Below are 23,410 nucleotides of genomic sequence, written 5' to 3' on the forward strand. Positions count from 1 at the left end.
TGGCTATTCTTGTGACAGTTGATTAATTTCCAAGACACTAATTAATGTAATTTTTCCTACCACAAGCTATTGCTAAATTAGCAGTGTAGGGTAATATGAATAGTTGATGGATCTGACATCAAATATGTAATATTATTGATTGACATTCTGTAACAAATAGTGGCATGCACCCTTTGGACCCCAATTTATGCATGTAGGATTAAGATAACATATTCATTGCTTACAGAAATGTTGAAACTTTTTATGTTAAATAAAGTAGTAGAAATAGATGGCATATCTGCATATGCATACAACTTCTTGCAATTATCATTATTTTCACTGTTCATTTAGTATTATGAGGTTGAATTTTCTGGTTATATTTTGTACTGTTATGTATATAAAGAAAATATGTCTTAAAATTTGTTTTTGTATTTTCATGAAAAAAATACAGATGATATGATTTCTACTTTAACTCATTTATACTTTACAGCAGTTTGTTGATTTTCATAACAGTTATAAACTGTTTCATTGTTTAAATGCTCTTGTAATGGTTGTTATCACTGGATGGGTTCTCTTGATTATTTGTTAAAAATAAAGCAAAGTTCAGTCCACTTAATGATGATTAAAGCAATTTGTTTCTTGAACTGTAATGTACAAGTTCCACCAGCTACACCCTTACTAACTAATAAATATGAACAATCACTTGCTTAACAGTATTTTATTTTTTGAAACACAAATTCAAAATTTGCCTCAATAAGCTGACTTGCTGAATATTTCACTGATTAACTAGATAACTGAATAATTAATTCTCTTACTGTGATGTTTTATAACCAAAATTTTCTTCAAATCTCACAAACATTTTAAACACCACATGAAGTTTAGAGATTCAGGAAATATGTAAGTATTGTACATTGTCTCTTTATCATACCAAAAAACACCTCTACCAAGCAGTACAAAACATCTAAAATAATAACATATAATTAACCATAATCAAATGGGTACACTACTCATGAAGAATGTTGTGTATTTGATTTTATTAAGATAACTTTTCAAAAATATGCATTAGACATAGTGAAAGCATATATCAGTTTATGAAATTAAAGTTTAATAAATGGAGAAGACCTGTGATACCTTATGTTCGTTGTTTGAATACCAGTACCCCCCTTCCCATATTGCAAACCTTTGGCAATATCTGTGTATAATTATATGTTTGTTTCTCTAGATTCCACGTTATATGTTTCATCCTGTGCTTTGAACAGTCCTTTGTATTCAAGCATATAGTAATGGGGAACTCTGCATCTGGGAAGCGGGACAGGGCGTATTCATCAGACACTGATTGCACTCCATCTTCTCCAGGTAGAGAAGACAAAGCATTTGAATTTGGAAAGAAAAACAAGTTCTTGTATCAGCCTTCTCTGGAAGATAGTGATGATTTTCCTTTATCATTAAAGGTGAGGAACATCAAATAAAATATTTGTCATCCTGTTCTTTTGGTTTGCAAACAATATCTTGTTTACTTCACACACAAATATAGATTTTGCAGTTTATATGCTGTCTTCTACCTTTCCTGAGTGTTGTTAACATCAACAAAATGGAAAATTTTCTCAGCTTATAGTGATGTGTGTGGAAAGCAAGTTTATTTTCCAAGGAAACTTCTTATACTGGACCTTTTTTTTTAATTAGTGATAAACCTTTTAAATTGCATTTGCTGATAAAAGTATGATAATTGAAAAATTTAAGTCAGAGTGTATTTTAACTTGTATGTTTTATAAAATTGGCTAACACCTTAAATAAATTTAACAATATCCTATTTGTCTTATTTTTATTGTTTTCTCATATAATAATGTCCAAGAAAGATCATGAATAGCTAACATTTATGTATATGTATTGAAATTCTAATGCCCATGTAATAAATCTCTTTTAAAATTGTTCTTGCTGAATTTTTGTCAAGGGAGGCATGGTGTTTGTTCATTATAAGTTTTATTATTGCTTGGGTAGTTGTTTTATTAAATTAATAATAATATGTAGTAGTGAGTCTGCTAAAGAAAACTTCCACAGCTGTGTGCAGCATTTAACTGGAAGAAAACACAAGTGTTCTTATCAACAGTGTAGTAAATGCAATATAATGCTCATTTAATGTTCCTGTGCATGTAGGAAGGGGAGATGCGTCCAAGAGCATCAACTATTACTTCAAGCACAAACATCAATGAAACTGCTCTACCGACTGTGTTTAAATGGGATGGTGGTGGCAAAGATGTCTATATCAGTGGCAGTTTTACACAGTGGGAGCCCTTGAAAATGGTACACAGGTAGGATGAGCAGAAGTTGAAATAGTAACTTGCAAATTATTTCATGTTGAATTATTGTAACAAATACCTTGAAATATTTGGCCCTTTTTATACCTTAAAATGGTGTAGTTGCTTTAGTCTTATTGATTAGTGTAGGAAATATTACTGCTAATCATCAGAAAGCCTAATGCTGTGAAATGGTTTGTTTATGATATTCATATATTATCTTGTTCCAGTTGACTGCATAACACTTTTAAGATGCCTACATCATGTGTTTTTTTCTTAATTGATATAGGGGGGTCACTGTTAGGCATACATACAAGTTTAGTTTTCTCTGTAATAAATCAGGATAAACAAAAATTTTAAACCTGGTGAACTTGCCTGTGAAATACCGAAAGCTTTTCCTTGTTGAGTTTGAAATCATACCGGCAAGAAAACCCATTACTATCAATTTCCAAATATCCTTTATGCATACCAGTGTATACAACACTCATCTCTAATTTTCTGCTCTTCCATGTGTGTGACATGTTACCATAAGCAACAGTGAATTTTATATAAGCTCTTCTTTTCCACCATAATTATAAGTTTTTTTGTTGACAGCCATACTGTTAACTTTGCTGCAACTTTCTTCCTGATACAAATATTTCTGACACTACTGGAAATTCTGTAACTTAGTTGAAGACCTTATTTGCATAATTTGCCTTTAACATACAGTGTAGAGTTGTAGTTCTGTTGTCCACTCTGGTTTTTCAGTGTCTTAGTACTGTTGTATAATTATTATCTTGGCAGGTAAGATTACTTGTGGATGCTTAGTCAGCATAAGATGCCATTTTTGTTTGTTTTTGATGAAGGTTGGTATTTTTGCTCATTCCATATTGACCTTTAGTGTATGCAAAGTTGACTTTGTCTGCTATGGTGGTTGCCCTAATGCTGACAGTACCCATGCTGATCTCATCTATTTTTATTTCGGTATAGTATATATTTTAGAATTAAACCTATTTTTGTTACACTGGCTACTTTTGAAGCTAATGAAGGGAGTTACTGCCTCTACAGCATGTTCCTTCATAATATATGTCTGGGCTGCTCCCCTGAGAACCTTCCACTGCAGGAGTAGAATATAGTATTTACGTTATGTGATTATGAACCACCTCTGTCTGTTTGTTGACTCCATAGGTTCAATATATTATTGTCTTCATAAAACTGACCTGTTTTTCTGAATTTAAAGGGTGTCTTATGAAATGGCACCCTTCTTCATGAGTGTTCTCTATTTAATTTTTTTCATAATGCTTATAAACTGTACTCATTCTTTCTCACTCAGTTTTTCTTCTGTGAATTATTTTAGTTCTGGATCTTCCTAGGACTCTGCTTGTTTACATTTATTTTGTAATCTAGATTATTCACTTCTCACCCTGTGGCTTGTAGTGATATATTTTTGTGTTTTTTTTCACAGTTAGCAGTTCCCACCTTTTTTACAGTTTGGGTTTTCTGGCTTTAAGTATTTAAAAGGCAAATATACCTGAATTGTATTTTTTTTACATGAAAATAAATTTCAAACAGACACTTACCCCTGAAATGCCTTCTCTCCCTCCTCCCCAAAACCTAATTTTTATCACAACTAAAACTTTCATAGCTACCCTTTGTGACACATATTGAAGCTTTGGAAAACTAAGTACACCAATTCCACACCTTTTCCAATGCCCAGATAATAACATAGTTGAAAAAGAAACAACCTGTTAGTAAGGTAAGATTTCCTTTTGGTGAATTAGTGCTTGGTTTTATTTATGACATTAGATTTTATAAAGCTATTTTCACCAGACTTACTTCAATTTTTCCCATTAGTACAGAAGTAGGGCTAACTGACAGCTTCTGTATCACCCTTTTTAAAAATGGGAGTAATATTAACAACTCTACAATCATCAGACATTTATCTACTTTCTCTTGGCCTACTGTTATAAAAATTACAGAGGGGGGGCTTTTATTATGACGTTTAAAACCCTTAGTAAAACTTTGACCAGCCCTGTTCATTTATCTGTTTTTAATCTCTCAAGCTTTTCACTTACGCTCAAGAACCTATCATTTATATGGTTATCAAATGTAATATTTCCCATCAAATACTCAATCAGGAATATTGATAGTAATTACTTTTATAAGAACAGATGTATTAAAAACAGAAAAGAATAAATATTTAAGATCTTGCTCATTTCATTATCTACAACAAGCACCTTGCTGTCAGCATCTTTTAAAGGCCCAATCTTTATTCTAACATTTTGCTTTCTTTTAACCCATTTAAAGTTCTTGCTGTTAGATTTAATGTTATGAGCCATCTATTTCACATAAATCCTTCAGATTTCACAGTTTTTTGTTTTGTAATCAAATTCCTTGTTTTCCTTTAATTCTATAAATCTTACAGCCTTTCTGCCAATTGTTTAAACTTATGGAATTTATCCATAATTTTCTTTTTAATGTTGTTAGTACTTCAGTTTGATTTATCTTCCCTCTTATCCCTTTTCTCTTTTTTAGGAACATGAATATCTTGGATTTAAAACAATTTATTTTTAAAAATTTCCCAAACTTGTCTCAGATCACCTTTTAACTCCTTATTCCATTTCGCTTGTGACAAACCTACTATCTTCACCAGAAAATATTCTTTATGAAAATTAAGAACTAAAATTATTTTCAGTTTTATCACAATGTGTAGCAAAGCATCAAACCTAATTAGCAATGATCACTTGTTCCTTACATTTGTTCTCAAATGTTCCTTACTTCAACTATATTCTCGTTAGTGATTAACGACAAATCTAAACATTTTCTCATTGGTTAGCTCTATGATCCTTTGGTATACAGTTATCCCATGCCATTCACAGGAGATAAGTTCTGAAAATTACTGCAAATGCTAAAACCATGAATACTATTAGTAAAAGACAATATATATAGGTTTCAAACATACAGAAATATGGTATGTACAGTAACAACATTTCATAATAAAAAATAATGTACAGTAATACACACTAAAACAACAAGTAGAGAATTGTAGTACAGTAATGTAAAATAAATATATTTTAAACTAAAATCCTTTAACTTAACTTGCTTGTAATAATGATGGAGAAGATAGTGATGATATTGACAGTAACGTTGAAGGTGATGAAAATGGCAAAGATGAAGTTGCTTGATGTTTTTGGTATGTTTGAGGGTCATCTGGACAGCTTGAAGATGAGGTAGGACTGGCAGACAGGGTAGAGGTAGCAGAGGACTTGAGAGGGTCTGCACAAATACATGGTGGTTGAATAAAGACTGAGAACACATGGAATGCTGTGGTGTGTGGCACGAGAAGTGATTATACAACATGGTGCAAGTCTCACAATAGTTTTGGGTGTTGATTCTTGCTAAGAACACATAGGAAGGATGCTATAGTGTGCAACATGGCATGAGAAGTGATTATGCAGCATGGTGCAAGTCTCACAGTAGTTTTGGGTGTTGATTCTTGCTGTATCATGAATACTTGAAATTGCAAATGATAAGGGATAACTATAGTAAAACCATTTTGTACCACTAAAAAATTTCTTTTAGTCACTACCAAACTCCATATAATATTCCATTTAGTGTGTCTAATATTAAACTCTTTGAGAAATATAAAATCATTATTGCTATGAGGACAGTCTTGATTGCAACTGTTAAATTAACTGGCTTATAACAAATGTCAGTAAAATATTTTTTACCCATGATAACCATGGTTGCAACCCTTACAGATTCAACCTCTTCACTACAGTTAATGTCTTCAGACCCAACAAGCTGTAGCTCATCCCTTATATAAAGAGCCACCCCACCCCTTTAAAAAAGTCTGTCATGATTAAACAACTTATAAACTAGGATTTCAAAATAACTCCTATTTCAGTGTTTGCCACATCTAACCAGATTTCAGAAATTTCCTATTATTTTATTGTTTTCCATTTCGACTAGAACCTGCAATTCAAATTTTCCTTTTGAAATGTCTAATATTAGTATAATAAGTAGTGGAATTCTTTAACATATATATATATATAATATTACATTATTAAGTGGAGTCTGTCTTTAAGATATAATTTACCCTTATCCAGAAATTCATCCCACATTTTTAACTAGCCCATCCATTGCTATGATTATATCCCCAATAATCTTGCATTTAAGCCTTGGATCTTGATTAGGGGTTCATTACTACACCTAGCCTGTGGGGGAACTCTCAAAAGAACAACTTATCCATTTCTGTCCCTCTGAAAACAAATTGTTATAAATTTTTAAGTAGATCTTCTAACTTACATTTTCCAACGTTATTTACTCCTACAAGCAAATTTTGATCCACCTCTTCCTGCTGCAAATAACTTTCATCACCATATTTAATGAGAGAATCTCCCACTACGTAAACCTGTCATCTTATTCCTCACTGTATGCAGCCATAGATTAAAGTTTGTCACCTTAATTGTTATATCATTCTTATCACCCAAGCATTCTCATTTTCACTCTTCCCCAAAACAACCTTTACCCTAACTCTGTGTGATGTAGTCCAGCTCAAAAGTTTTGTAATTCTTGAAAAAGAAAAAGAAAAATTAGAACCTACTTAACAATCAGAGTTTGCAGGTTTACTTCTTATGTATACAAAGTGAGATTAAAATAATTTATCACCCTAGGAGTTATGTGGATATGTTTTAAATTATCAGTACTGATAAGTATCACCCAAAACTCAGTTTTCTCTTAATTTTTGTAGAGCGAAAATTACTAATATTTTGTCAATTAAATTGTGAACTGAGTTTGTATTATGACTAAATATGTATAGTTTCTTTTAACTTGTAGTGAACTGTATAGTGCATTTATGCATTGACCTATGAATTATTTAAAATTTATTTGTAATTTTAAAACTGTTTGTCTACAGTCAGGACAACTTTGTTCTTATTTTGGATGTGCCAGAAGGTGAACATGAGTATAAGTATTTGGTTGATGGACACTGGCAACATGACCCAAAAGAGGTTAGATTTTGATATTTTTATGGTATTATAACTTTTGTTACTCTTACAGCTCTTAACCCTATCAATGTGGATGAGTGGAAGCCACTCAGCTTGTAATCATGAAAGTATCCATGAGATTAATTACTTTATAATTTTTTTTATAATGTAAACGCATCTTTGCAAACTTTTGCAGATTATTAGTAAAGATTACAAGGCTTTCATACACAAAATATCAGATTTTTTTATTAAGATTTAAGATTTCTTGCATAATGTTTTTATCATGTTTTTTTTTTTTTTTTAAGTTTTGACTACGTAAAATGCAAAGTAATTTTGATTTTAAGATTAAAAATGCTTTTATGCATCAGAACATTTTCAAATTTTGCATACAAAATCTTTATAACTTCCAAATAATTATCAAATATTTTAAAGAAAAACTTTATATTTTATCTTTATTTTCAATACTGTATCTTTGTATGGATTGGGTCAATTTGACTGACTTCATAACCACCACAAAAAATTAGGAAATAAATAAAATTATGCTTTTTTCATTCTAGAATGACTACAGGTTATAACATGAAAATACAAATGTTTAATCTGAATAGCTTAGCTCTCATGACATCATATGTTTATTATTTTTATTTTATTGACCTTTCAGTTATGCCTGGCTATAATTACATAAATTGGAATGATGCAGTACACATACAGTTTACAAGTGACCTGTCTTGGCTGTGTTTTAGTGGACTAGTATTTTGAATAACACATTCACATTTCAGTTATAATACATTATGTATGTACATACTTTATTATTATTATTTATAAATAAGTTTTTAATCAAGTTTTCTTAAAATGAAGTATTGCAAACAGAAATTTATATTTAGGATTGTGTTTGTAACATTTACTTTTAACTTAAGAAATTAACTAATGCTTAATACTAAAAGTTGAATTATAATCTACAAATTTGATACTGAATATTATTGGCATACATTCATAAAATAGTAATTCAATGAAATTTTGAACGCGCGTCAATACACGAGATGACACAAAACATTAGCTTGAGATTTTGTATGTTTCAGACCTAAATACGGTTTAATTACTAAGCTTGAAAAAATATAGTGGAATTCTGTGTTATTGAAAAAGTAATTTATGATTATTGGTTATTTCCAACTGTATATATAAAACTGAAAAAAAAAGAATTGTTTCACATCCTCCATATATAAAATTTAAATAAGGTTTAGCAATCTACAGCAAGCAGCAAACAAGTACAAAGTTTGTAACTAAAAGAGATAATTATCTAGAGGTTTTAAAGATTTCCCATAGGAAATTTGAAAATTTTCTGATGCATAAAAGAATTTTTAATTTTAAAATCAAACATTACTTAAGAAATCTTAGAACAGCTAATGCTTACTGATAATATACAAAATTTCTTGAAGATATGCTTATTGATTTAAAGGTTATACCATGAAAACCATAACAAGTACAAACTGTTAGAAGGTTCGGTTCGTCACTGGGAAGAAGCACATGCTAAAAGAGTTATTAACTTAATATATTTAATTAAAAGAGATTTCTTGAAAAATTCATCATAGAAAAATATTTACCTAAGATGATAATTTTGTATATTTTTTTTATGGGTCTTGATAAAATGGTCTTAAAAGCTGAAAGTAAAAATCTGGACTTAATTTTCTAATACATTACAATTTGATATTTTTGAAGATAGTTTCTTTGAGCTATCAGAAATAATAATATAGAATAAATACATAATGTTTTCTTAAGATTATTCTTTACATTGACTGGGAGTTAAGAGTGTGTATGTAATTCTGCACATATGTAATCATTTGATGCACATAATGGAAACTAATGTTTTAAATGGTTACAGTGCTCTATAGGAATTTACTTGGCTTTATTTGTAAATGTATTCTGTGCATGTATATATGACTGTTTTCACTATAAGTAAAAACATTTCCTATTATATTTATTTATTTAGGGCAAAATGACAGGCATAAATTGTAAAGGAAAATGTCCCTGATTATATGAAGCAGACATTATTGTTATTTCTGAGGCTTGTCTCACATCATAATGAGTAAAAAATGAATTTATTATTTTTCACTAGAACTTATCTGAAAAACAGGCAAGGTTTAATTGTTTTGTTTTGATCCATATAGCCTAATGTTGATGACCCTAGTGGAGCCAAGAAGAACCTGATCAATGTCCAGAAACAGGATTTTGAAGTTTTTGAAGCTCTTGCCATGGATAGTGTAAACTCGGGAAGTGGTTCTCAAAGTAAGATTTAAAAGGACGTTTAAAAAAAGATGTGTGTCATATTCACAGTTAGATGAATAATTTGATGTCTATATATTTGTATCTAGCAATAATTATTTCCTTATGAAACCTGTTTTCATTGTGTTTGAAAAGTTTTACAGGTTTGATATTCACGTAATATTTTTTCAAGTTTCTTCTTTACGTTGGCTGGCAGGTTAAGTGTTTGTATTCAATTATGTAAAGAATATTGTGTAATCATTAGATGTATGTAATGAAAATTGATGTTTCACAAATATCTGAATGTGAAAGTCCATTTGAGATGTAGCCACATCAGCTGTGTGTATGAGTTTCTTCCTCTTCAGCAATTAGCTTGAAGTTGCCACTTTGTTCTTGGTCTAAATGGAAACTGTTTCAGTCATGGTTGTGCCTCATCACCACACTAGGAAGCCCCTTATCAAACTTGTACAGCAGAATATTTTCTCGATCTGCTGAGGCCACTGCATCTGCCTAATTATCCAGACTTACAGTGACTTGAACTTTAAACTTGGTCTAATAGATCTCTTGATTCTTCATTAGGTAGAATTGTCAGTGCAACTCAACCATAACTTTTCTCAGTATTTTGTTGTCCAAAAACAAGGCTGGACCATGTAAGCTCAAAATCAAATGTTGTACTGCCTGCTTATTAGTTCATTCTTCCCAAGCAGTTACGTGCCAGAAATGCTTCAAATAATAGTCCAAATATTACTTCACCTTTGAATGTCAAAAAAAAAGCTGCTTAGTTTCATTCACAAGAACCTGTAGGATTGGTTAAAGCCTCTCCTTTGAGTTTTATTGGCCAATGCCTGGCTGAGATATCACTAATTTTCAACATGAATATAAGGCTATAGACATATTCAGAATTGTTGGTGAATGGTTCAGAGCAACAGAGTTACAACTTGATATCAACAGCTTATTCTAAAGCTCTGCAAAACTCCACATTTCCTTGCAATGTGTGGTCACCCTGGTAGGATACCTTCTGGTTCAGAAAGTCTTACAACTACTACATGAATTGCAGTCTTTTTCCTGTTGGATCCCTCTGCCTCATCTCCCAGAGAAACAGCTTTAACTGGTGGAGAATGCACCATTGGCATATCCAGTCTTTTCAGGGATCATGGCCAATGCTGGAGTAATATTACTCTGGTTGTTAATGGCCTCGAAGTCCTTTAGAGACCACCCCACATGGTTTAGGAATCACTAGACACCATTTCATATCAACAATTTTCAATTCTCTGTGCTTCCATTGTGCCATGATTGATCCTCAGGGACGTTTTCAATGTACCATTCATTGTATATCAGATGTTAACTCAGCTGAGTGAGTTTAAGCTAATAAATAACCAAAGTGGTCATTATGTGTAACACAGAATGATAACAGTCTATTTATATCAATGACATAAGACACAGTGTACATACTTGCATTGGACAATAAATGGTCAACTTTCTTTGGAATCATAAATAGATCAGTAGATTTTCTTCTCTCAAGATTTCTTTCTATAAACCAACTCACTTAAGATATTTTGTAAGCTGTTTAAATCTAACATTTCTTACTTAACAGAAAACATCAGAATTACGCATGTAACTAGCTCTGCCGACATGACCAGTCATTCTCATTCAATAAAATCATAATCTTAAGACATCATCTGCTTTACCATTGGAGCACCCAGCTCTTTACAGTCCCATGGAATTTGAATAGATTCAGAATAATTTTGTAAATTAAAGTAGCTGATTACTTCATGTCAGTTACTGGGGTTTTTAACTAGATAGTATACAGGGGGGAATAGGAATCTTGTTGATCAAAACCCTGGAAGCATCCAATAAATATTAATGGGTCAGAAAATTTTATTTGTGCAGTTAATTCTGAGGACACATTTAATTAGATTATTTCTTTTAAACCATTACTAGTTTACTAGTACATTCAAATGGTTTAGAAGTTGATCAGAAACTGTAATAAAATGTTTTTCAGTGGAAGGAAGAAAGGTACATAGTTTACCATTTTTAACTGTAAAAGAAAGAGGTAAAATATAAGCAGTAGAAATATAAATATTTATTAATTGTTTCACAATAAAATAACTTGTTTTAAATGAATTTGTAAGCTAACATTCATGTGCTTCAACACTTTTTGTGCTTGATATGTGTAATGTATTTTATAAATATATATATATATATATATATACTCACCCTAGCTTTGAACTAGAAATCTGTCAGATACTAAATGAGTGCCCTCTCATCTGAAATAAATGGTTAACCCACCAAATCCTGCTGGTAAATATCTTCATAACAACCCAAATTACTGTGTTGCTCTTTTACAAATAATTACCATTCTTTGAGTTGTCAGTGATAGACTTCTGCTAACTGTATATTGAAGAGATACAAAACAAAATACAGTGATTTTAGAATGAAGTGGATAAAACAGATCTATGTTTTTTGTAACATATGGGAGGGCAGTATCAAAACAGTATATTTCTGATCTTAAATATTCTTTGTGTTCTGTACATATAGAAGACATGGCTGGAACTCCACCTGGCGAGTATTGTCAAGAAATTCCTCAGAGGAATCCATATGATAAGTCAGCAGGACCTCCAATTCTTCCTCCTCATCTTCTTCAAGTGATCCTAAACAAAGATATTTCACTTTCGGTTTGTTCTCTTTATTACTTTTTTAAGTGTAATTCAAGAAAACATTATCCATGTGGAAATTGCTTAATTTCATAAATTTTTACTAGTTGTATCTCTTGTACATTACTACAACTTATGCTTTCTTTATCTTGAAGTTTTCAAGGCATTAATTCTTGTACTAACTGGTGTAATAAATATTTTCTTCAAAGCTTTTCTTAAACTTTGGATTTCGTTAATTTTAACTTGATTTTAGTGTGCAGTGGAAATTCATTGTTGAGCTAATTGATAGGCATTTTCTTGCCTACCTTCTGGATCATTGTGTATATTTGGATAGTTAATATTTGAATGTTAACACAGGCATTAAGAACACTAAATGCTTTTTAAAGAATTATTTTGAATATATGTGCAGTTTTGTTTATTTAGGATAACTTTGGATCTTAACTCAAAGTTGCATTGAACAGTTTAGTTTACCTAAATGTGTATGTAGGTTGATATCAGATCAATTTTAACAACTCAACTGAACTTGTTAGCAGCACCTATCAGTTGCTTAACTCAAATGTATTTTAATCATAAATATTCTTTGGATGGAATAGTAATTCCACAATAAATCCAGCATCAGTTAATTTCTAATTTGTTTCATTTTGAATAACTGTGACTGATGTGCTTACTAGTTTAGTCATATCTATTTTGTTATCCTTTCTGTCAGTGTGAACCAACTCTGCTTCCTGAACCCAACCATGTTATGTTAAACCATCTGTATGCTCTCTCCATCAAGGTGAAAAATCGTTATTTTTTTTGTTTTTTTTTATCATTATACTAACTTAAGTTGTTTAATGTATTAAATCTCTCGGAGTGCATTTAGCTGGTTATATGAATGCTACAGAATGTTTTTCTTGGGTAAATGTATGTTGTTTATGAAACCACTCTTTAAATTAATTTCAAGGTGAATAGGTGATTTTATTTGAAGGCTTTAAGATATATACACTGGACAGCTTGAAACCTACCTCCTTGTTGGATTAATGATTGTCCTACTAGTCCAGTAATTCCTCACTTCTGGGGGAATGTCTCAGAATAGCCTTGTAATAAATGGTCACTAAAATTTTAAAGTGGATAAAAGAGGTAATAAAATGCTGATAATACTGGGGAGGGGTGCAAGAAAAAAAATGATTATACTTGAAGAAGGGAACAACAGGTTGGGAATCACTGAACAAAACACTCATCAAAGCATATTTTTTCTAAGTAGAATAAATAATTGTTCCAAAAAGTTATGGTGTGCTCATTTATTTTCTTTATTAACAACAACAAAAAATTAATGTAGAGTTAAAGAGAGGAATTTTCATTGTGACAGAGTAATGTCAGTTTAAACTTTAAATTTCTGTTATTTCCAGTGAGTGATCAATAGTTTTTGTTTATTGTGTCAAATTTAATGGGAAAATTAGTAATTTTTTATTAATAAATAGTGCGTAATATAAACTATCTGAACATGGACAGAAAAAATACATAATTAATCATAGATCTTTAAGTTTTTCCTGTTCTTATTTCTTCCCAGTATTAAAGGTTGTAGTACATTTCCTGTTTTACTTGTGATTATTCTCTCATTAATAACACAGAAAGAAATGTCTATAGGAAATGAAAACAAATAAAACTAAAAAAATTCTCAAACACAATATTATAATTTAACATAAAAGTAAAATATATAAGAAACAAGAAGACAACCTTTTCTAACTTTCCTAATATATTTAAAAGCATCAGGAAGCAAACACATCTTGATGTTCTAAAGAAAGCACTGTTCTAGTTGTTAAATATCTGTTAATTTTGACAGGATGGAGTAATGGTTCTCAGTGCTACACACAGGTATCGGAAGAAGTATGTTACCACCTTGTTGTACAAACCTATCTGAAGACTGAAGTTGGTAGTAGTCATTCATGTTGTACTTGCATGTATTCATGTATGAGAAATTAACATAGGATTCATGTTTAACATTTTCATGTGGATATTATTAGTTATCAAGAGATACAGAAAAATATACAAGATCATGTGAAGTTTTGCTTGGCACAGTGTTTGGGGTTGATCTAATTAATCCACACTACAGATTTTATTAAATTTGGACTAAAGAATAATACAGTTAAATTTTCTTTGGCTGTCATATAAATTTTAGTTTCTTGATTCAACTTATCCTTTGTGTATGTATTTTTACTGGTAATTCATAATTTGTTATTTCTACATATTTTGTTTTCAAACAAAGTTCATAGTATTACTTTGTCAGAACTTTTTTCAGTGATATATAAATGAACAGCTTGCTGTTTAGAAATTACAGTTTTTCTAATACAAGTAACTTGACATTCCTCTTGGGTATAAGATTTTGTTTCTGAAGATTGAGTTTAACTTTTAAATATAACATTCAGTGTTGAATAACGAAATAAATTTGTAAGTCAAATGAAAGTTTTATTACTACACAAATATCTACTGATAAAAGTATATATGAAACACTTATTTAACTTGTTTAATTTTCATATAAATGTTAAAATAATTTAGTATCATTTATTCTAGCTTTTGAGTCATTATTTTAGTATATAAACAACCCTTTTAAACTTCTGCTTAAAACCAACTTGCTGAAGCCTTGTTTATCATGTTGCCTCTTTCTGTAGTTTCCTTGTCAACTATGTTTACTTGGCTTTTATCTAATTTGACTTAATATAATATATACATTTCATTTGTAAACTCCATTTTGGATTCCAAGTGGTTTTTCTTCAACAGATGATTCTCACATTTGGACAATTTTTTAATAGGCTCATATTTATAACAGTGTGCTAGAATGTCATAATACACTAAATGGGTGTATTTATTTACAGTTACTGAACTTCAAGTTCCATCATATGTTTAGACTCAGGTGTAAACATTTTTAATGATCTAGGACTACGAATATTTAGACATTATTCCTTATTGTTCTTCTTGCTCCTCTTGTCTATCCCTTTATACTTTAATATTGTCAAGTGACCTTTGTGCATTTGTTAATGAATGTCCATATAGGTTAGATGATTTTAAACCTGATACTGAAAAGCTGAGCCAAGCTGACCTTATGAATTACAACAGAACCAGAGAAATTGAAAGTGATGATTGTTTTTGTGTTCATACTCCAGATTTCTGGATTTCATGATTTTTTAGATTATTATGTATTCAAAATGCAGTCATTTTAGTTTTGAAGACTTTTTTGTATAAAGACAAATACATATTTTCAATATATAGTAATTGAGTAATTTTATAGATTGTTTTGTATTCAGAATTGTAGAATGTGTGATTTCATACATTGGTAAAATCAGTATTCTATTCATATGGTTTCATACATTAATACTATATGTAATCAAGTTGAGGTAATCATGCAGTTCTTTAACCATTGTCCATAACAATTTTATCAATATTTTATATTCCCATCAAAATATGAAAATCAAGACGTTCATAGTAATTACTTCTTTTATCCTATACAATATAACAAATGAGGCTACACAGATATTTTAAAAACTAGGGAAGGTTTAGCAAAAATGATAAATGATGGTATAAAGGAGTTTTAAACTTATAAAACCTCTTCTTCCATGAAATAATTTGTTGCACAGAGCAAGAGTGTCTAGTAAATATATGTAACATTTAATTGTATTTGGATATTTAACATTGTTAATAAATATAACATACAACAACTGTCACACTTTAGACAAAGTGTATGTTCTTCTATACAGAAGCTTGTGAATCTTGTAATAGATACCTTTTATTAAATATTGAGCTGGAAACATTCATAACTGGCATTTGCATCATTTCAAAAAAAGTAAAAGTAATGACAAAAACTTCTGTTAGGTTTAAAATATATAGAACATTTAGTTGTCTAATAGGTTGTGTGTATTCAAATTTTATCAGGTCTCTTATTATAAATAATTGTAGTATTATGAACTGAATGTATTAAGATGTGATCATAAATTTAAATAGACTATATTAACAACTGTTAATAGTTTTACCAGTGGTGTCTCACTCTGAAAACCAGTTTAGCATGGTGGAGAAAATATTTTAGTACAATAAGACTTCTAATTCACCAAATAATGGTATTTTACTGACTTGCAGTTCAAATTAATTTGAAAGTAGTGATGGTTTCATGTATCAATACAGTGGAACCCCTCTGAAACAGCCACCTTTGGGACTGAGACTAACTGGCCTCATTAGAGGGGTTCTACTGTACATAATTAGGGATTATGTAAACAAAAAAAGGGACTGTGATTGAATGACCGCTTTCAAGGGGTGACTGAATCTGAGGGGTGGCTGCTTAGAGGGGTTCCACTGTAGTTTCACAACTGGGGAGATAACCCAAGTTCAGTTAATCAACAGTTCAAGATATTAGGTTTAAATTATAGATGTATAATAAGAGAGAATATAGTAGAAATTATTTTATCTTCTTCCTGATGTTTACTAGGTTAACTTACTGTTACCCACTTGCCTGTCTTCATTAGGTTTATTCTGAGCTATTTATCTTCATTGTTATCTATGCTGTTTGAAACTATTCAACTAATTTGATTGGCTTATTCAGTTACTTGTGTGCCTGTATCATGTCTCTTCTTTTGTATGCATTTAGAATTATAACTCCTTTACAGTTTGGGAAATATATATAAAATATGGAAAGTAAATAATTTTCTCTTAATTTTTGGGGCTAATAATTAACTACATATAATTTATATTCTAGTTATTTGTAAATATTCATCATTAAAACAGTTTCAGTAAGCTTGACTAGAGTTTTGATATATAATCTGTTTAGATTATATAAAAAAATGCATCAATAATAATGTTAATTGTGTCAGGTGACCATTAAGTACAAGTTTCATCTCAAAAGATAATTGTTAATAATTGAAATTTTCTGAACACATTATACAAGTAGTAATGTTATAGGAAATATAACAGTGGTGACTTTTATTAAGGTTAACAGTTATATTTTTAATCTGTTTGTATCAAACCTTTGATATGTAAATTGATGGAAATATGCAAGAAAATGACAATGTAGCATTTATTAAAATTGAGTGCTAGTAGATACAAGAATTTCTGCCTTGCTTTGTTACAGAATAACTACTATACTTAAGTGTTTTGTTTTTTTTAAGTTAGCTACAAAATTTCATGTAAAATTGTGTCGGTGCTCAGGTTGAAATAGGTCATTCTATAACCTATTGATTAGAATGTTTTCTTTTGTTCTTCAGTTAATAATGAAAATGTTTAGAAATACTGATAGTCATGTAGCTTAACTTAATAGCTACCTCCTTATCAGATCCTCTCTTTAAATTTATATGCATAAGCATTACTTTATCAGTAAATAAAAAAAAATAAGTTACCGAGATCATTTGTAATTTTCTCAGTGTAACAAATTTTTACATTATTTTAAATGTTCTCTATAGGAGATGCATATCTAATGTTCCACTAAATAATGCATAATAAAGAGAAAAATATCTCATCAGTGTTATAAATTTTTACATTCTTCCCTTACATGTACAAACAAACCTTATGGAAAAGAAATTTTCTTTATTAATCAAATTTTAAAAAGATTAAAAGTGAAGGATTGATTCATTTTTAAGGAAAAAACTAAAAATTGAATATTTTTATTTGTAAATATACTACAACAAAAATGTATTTAAGTATATTTTTTGTTAGACTTATCAGTAATCTTTTAAAACATACTGATATTTATAAACAGAAACGTTATTACAAAGAGAAAAAATTAACACTAGATTTACCAAAACTTGGAGTACAATATTACAAGATATATTTATGACCATGTTTCATCTATTAGAGTTGATTTATAATGTCATCTGCCAGGGAACATGTCAGTCCAGTACCATCAGGTTCTACATTCAGATGTTTGACAATACCATTTTCAATGACCATAGAATATCTTTTTAAGAAAAAAAAGTTATATTTGTATTGAAAATAAGGCATTGAAAATAATTTTTTTTGTGTCACTTTGATCTAGGAGTACATTAATAAAGCTTTATTAGAAGTTAACATTAAAGAATTGATATGGCATATTTTCAGTAGAACAACTTACATGCCATTCGTTTCTACATTAATTTGTAAAGTAATAAACTCTTAAATAAATTTAATGACAAAAGTGTTGTTAAAACTGTAGTGTATAATGTGATTAGAAATTAGTTATGTTACATTTTTCTGAATGTGTAGAGTATAGTGGAAGGATGAAGTAGCAATTTGTTCATAACTTTACTGCCAAAGTCCTTTCTGCTCTAGACAAATGTTTTTCATCCAAAAAGAACTACTAGTCTTAATGAAATTGCAATGGTAAAACATTTTTCTAACTTTAATTGAAAAGGGGTGAGTGGGGTTGGTTATTCATTTGTACAAACAGTCAAGTTATTCAAGTTATATTAATCACAAAGATTGAAAGACTGATTTTAGTATTACGATAGACCATGATTAAAAAAAAAGTTCAAAATACAAAAGAATGATTATAATAAGATAGTGTAATTAACCACCATGTTTAATTATATCAAAATGCAGTTTCATATCAAATAACTGATTAACTTCCACTAGTTATAACAGTAGTAAGAACTGTCACAATTACCTTTTAGAACGAATATTCCCCAATGGACCACTTAAATCCACTTCCATTTCAACAGCCTACATTAAGGGTAACAAAAATTAAACTATGCTTTGAGTTATACAGATTCATATCACTGATTTTTATATTACACTGAAGCTTTAGCTGTTTCAGGAAATTAAATATCATTAGGCCCAAATACATTTTCAAGATACTTCAAAAATAAAATGAAAAACAAAGTTGAATTCAAACCAGAGATCTATTTCAGATTCACGAATTTTAGAACCAGCTTAGCACAATTTTTAGTTATTTAATTTCTTTATATCAAAAAAGTAATGAAGTATTTAAAATACAAAGATTTTAGGACAAATATAAGGAATGTTTTTTTTATTCATCTTAAAAAATAGTTAATATTGTATAACTGTTTAACAAAGTTTTCAGAAATATAGGACAGATTAACAGTATTAACTCTGTGTTTCATATATTGGACATTTACATTTTAACTATTTTATCCATTTACAAGTTATGGCTTTAATATATTAATCTTAATGGTGAACAAAGATGTGATTTACAGTGTTGGACATTATTCGCAAAATACCCTAAAAGAAAAGTATTTGAACTAAGTTTTTAAAATTTGATATTTAAAACTTCCACACACAAATTATAGTTTAGCTTTAAAAATAAATCATTTGCATATTTCCAAGTGTATAATTCATTCAATAAAATTGAGGCTTTGCTAGTACACTGTTCCAATAAGTGTTTTTCTCTTCTTACCTTAGTAAATTCTGCAGCTGGGTCAGCTAGCATACGAACCTGTGGAGATACAAAAATGAAACTACTTTAGAAAACTGTGACATGTTTTGATACTATTAATATCCAATTGTTAGAGCAGAACAATTTAATCAATATGATGGATTAATCCTAGCAGAGATTTACATCTATTTATTGTCCTGTAAACTAACTGATTAATCAGAATTACAGTTAAATAAATTATCACAAAAATAAAAAAAACTAATCAAAATTAAGGCTTCCAATTATTATTGTTTCAACTATTCAAGTAATTGAAACGTCACTGACATTGTTAAACAAAGTTACATAACAAGCCACTTGTGCCCTGCCTCATTTTAGGCAGTTTATTTATTTATTTATTTTTACTCAAATTTGTTTAAATATTTCAGTTTGAGGATATCGGGTTTGATCCATAACACCAAGGAACGTGCCTATTTCTTTTTTTTATGGCAATCCTACTAAAGCCATATGCCACTGTCTGGCAGTACCCACTGACAATTCTTTCTTGAATGTCAATCAGAAGAAAGGCAATTGACTGAGATCACCTGCCACCAACTTTCTGCATTCACCATGGTGCTAATATATTACCGAGTATCACTGATAACTCATCTCTACAAACCTGTGGCAACATTAGTTTTGTTTGGTGCATCAATAGTACAAGTTAGATTAAAAAACTGAGAAGACCACAACACACCACATATGGTTTCTTTAGATCAATTTCAACATAATGTACCTTCAAATAAATGAGCAATAAATGCACAGACTAAGAATGATACACATGTTCATAACTTTTAGGATATAAAACATAACCACAGAGAACAAAAAATAAAACAAAAAATTTCCAGACTAGGTTCTAATTTATAAGTGATTGACCAATGAGTTTGTCATTTATTGTAAATATAAATAAAGTGTATGTGGAATAAAGTGCACAACGTCTTTGTTGGGCAAATAATTTTTTAAAATACAAGACTGATTTCTTTTGCACTGAAAAATGTAAAAATGCAGTTACTTTGTTGTCAGTTTGATGGTTTTTACCCCATGCCTCCATGACAAATGGATCATTGACTGATACACAGGCAACAACTTGAGCTTTTCAAACTTTTCAACATAATCTGGAAGATGAGTCTGAAAAAAAAATCAACATACTTAAGGACTTTTACTTATAAAAAGAACTTTGGTTTAGCTTTAATATACTAATGGCAAAATTATGTTTTCTTAATTGTCTAAATAAATGTAACAAACTAGCAATGGAAACATTTTAGTTATGAAAAGGTTAACTTGTATACTTGATGTTTGATAGATAACTTTAAAATGACACAATAGCAACTCACTTTGTAAATTTAACATTGATTACTGTTAAGTGAAAAATGCTATAAAACAAATTACTAACTACTCCATAAAGAATTAAAGAGTTGACCTTAGAACATCCTGGTGTGAAAGCACCTGGTACAGCAAACAACACTCAGATTTTTTTTCCAGCAAAAGTTCTGCTATGTTGACTTTGTTGTCAGGGGTGTTTTCACATAAGCAGATGCTTGGTAATTTATCCCCCACCTTTTGAAAACAATGTTAAGATTCAGATGTTATGAGCTTCTATGGACCATTAAGGTTGTTTATATTGTTTGATTTTAAATTACCCAAAAAAGTTAACATGCATTATTTTTTATGGAATGTTATTACCAGTAGGCTTTATATACTCAAATTTGACAGTGAAAATACAGTGTAAAATACAAATTGTGCAGTCAATTTAGCAGTGTTATAGAGCCAACCTTGGATATACCAACAATATGGGATTAGTCACACCATACAAGGCTGAACATGTTTTGCATGGAACAAGACTAGATGAACAACAAATTAGTCACAACCATAATGGAACAAGTTAGAAAAAAAAAACACTAAAACAAAGGAGTATGACAAGATGGGGAACTTGTTTATAGATATATTGATATTTTTCTTGTAATTGTGTTAGCAGGGAATGGCAACTTGTCCATTTACTTGGCTTACTTTCTCACTTTAGCACAGTAGACATGGTAGCTTGCAGTATATTATAAAATGCTGATTTAGCACCACTTGCTTGATGATTTATGCAAACGAGTTAGGCCTGGCATGGCCAAGCGCGTAAGGCGTGCGACTCGTAATCCGAGGGTCGCGCCCGCGTCGCGCTAAACATGCTCGCCCTCCCAGCCGTGGGGGTGTATAATGTTACGGTCAATCCCACTATTCGTTGGTAAAAGAGTAGCCCAAGAGTTGGCGGTGGGTGGTGATGACTAGCTGCCTTCCCTCTAGTCTTACACTGCTAAATTAGGGACGGCTAGCACAGATAGCCCTCGAGTAGCTTTGTGCGAAATTCCAAAAACAAACAAACAAAGCAAACGAGTCATGTGATAGTATTTGACCGGGGATCTTTTAGGTTTGATCATTTGTATAAGACATTAGGTGTAAAACTTAGTATTGTTTGGCCTAAATGTGATCAGAAGGACAAGTATATGATTTTCTAATAAATTTATTATTGCAACCACAAATGGCAGTAACCAATAAAAGTTTTAACACTGCATGAGAAGTGGAATGTGTTTGTGGACAAGTCCATGGCCATTTACTAAAATTATTGTATAACTCTCATGCAGTCAACTCTCGTCATTGGATATGTCTCACTTTAGATTTTCACATAATTATTGAAGTTCCAAGTAAAAATAAATACTGTTTAAGTAGTTTTAAAAATTATACTTGCATTAATGAAGGTATATTCATTGTAGATTCATAATAACAAAAACTACTCTACAATGTGTTTACTTCAAACTTTATAAAGTTTTTAAAAAAAAGTATGTATATATATATACATTGTTTATTTATGATACAGCTTCTTCTGATACAAGTTTTTTATTTTAATAAAAGCCTACAAACCTGATTGATAAAACTAAATTTGTAGGTCATGTAAATATATTCTTGCCAATGAATGATGGCAGACATTTGCAGTTCATTCACATTCTTTAATGCAAGTAAGGAACATTAGTCACAAACAGTTACCAAACACATAATAAAAAAGAAACTGATGATTTGTTAGAACAATCCTGAGATATCATTGAATAAGTCTCAAACAGGAAGAAGCATTACAAAAGTTCAACTCATTTTGAGTTGTGAACCACCTACAACAGTGTCTGCCATTAAGTTACATAGCTTTTTAAAACAATGGTACTCTATCTACAGTTTTAAATCTATGTAGCATTTATGTAGACCTCTTTGTTAGGTTTGAAAAGAAATAATCAACTAATATTAAAATATTAATCACATAAAATTCTCCCAAAAAACTAGTGGCTTTCTTCTGTACTCCATACAATTCCGTTTATTTGCTCCTTCCAAACATAATAAACACCATTTTGTATTTGGGAAATCTCAGCTAGTAAAGGTTTGTTGCTTGTTAGTAATGTTTGTGGAATCGTAACGTCTATGAAAGTATGTAACTTCATCTTTCTCTTATTATTACTACTACTTAATTTGTTTAAACAACCAATACTACTTGAAAGTTTTCTTAAGAAGCAGAAGGTATAGCACATCACTTCTTTTTTCATGATCTAATCTTGTAATTCAGGTTCTTAAAACACTTACCTCCTAAATAATAAAAATCCTTACACTGAGAATGAACGAATCTATTATATACTCTACGTAATTGTATATTCTAGTAACATAAGATCAAGGACAAATGCCAAGCCAAACAGCTGGAGAGTTATAGTAGATTTATGACAAGCACGTATTAAAGAGAACTACTTCTAATTAAGATGTGCATAACAAACAGTATCCTAGTCCTTGCATTCTTTTATGCAGTGGTCAAAAACAACAAAAATTTAGACTTGGTATTAGATAATATATTCGTGAGTACGCTATATTAACTGCAACATTGCC

The 23,410-nt window shown here is 30.3% G+C and overlaps 2 protein-coding genes across 2 annotated transcripts; one reads left to right on the top strand and one right to left on the bottom strand.

Moving 5' to 3' along the window:
* Positions 1 to 1,185: 1,185 nt before the first annotated feature.
* On the top strand, positions 1,186 to 19,466 carry LOC143251115 (5'-AMP-activated protein kinase subunit beta-1-like). The gene is made up of 7 exons (XM_076502483.1): positions 1,186 to 1,430; positions 2,134 to 2,288; positions 7,171 to 7,264; positions 9,403 to 9,520; positions 12,035 to 12,171; positions 12,857 to 12,925; positions 13,973 to 19,466. Exons 1-7 carry the CDS (start codon positions 1,263 to 1,265, stop codon positions 14,048 to 14,050), a joined length of 819 nt encoding a protein of 272 aa, XP_076358598.1. The 5' UTR covers positions 1,186 to 1,262; the 3' UTR covers positions 14,051 to 19,466.
* Positions 17,930 to 22,675, bottom strand: LOC143232489 (peroxiredoxin-5, mitochondrial-like). Its single transcript, XM_076468036.1, is given in 8 exon segments — positions 17,930 to 18,064; positions 18,749 to 18,804; positions 19,499 to 19,537; positions 20,523 to 20,605; positions 20,608 to 20,638; positions 20,931 to 20,975; positions 20,978 to 21,067; positions 22,661 to 22,675. Coding segments are annotated over 8 exon segments (465 nt in total). The 3' UTR covers positions 17,930 to 17,958.
* Positions 22,676 to 23,410: the final 735 nt, after the last annotated feature.

This window comes from Tachypleus tridentatus, chromosome 1 (genome assembly GCF_004210375.1).
Source record: "Tachypleus tridentatus isolate NWPU-2018 chromosome 1, ASM421037v1, whole genome shotgun sequence".
Lineage (NCBI taxonomy): Eukaryota > Metazoa > Arthropoda > Merostomata > Xiphosura > Limulidae > Tachypleus > Tachypleus tridentatus.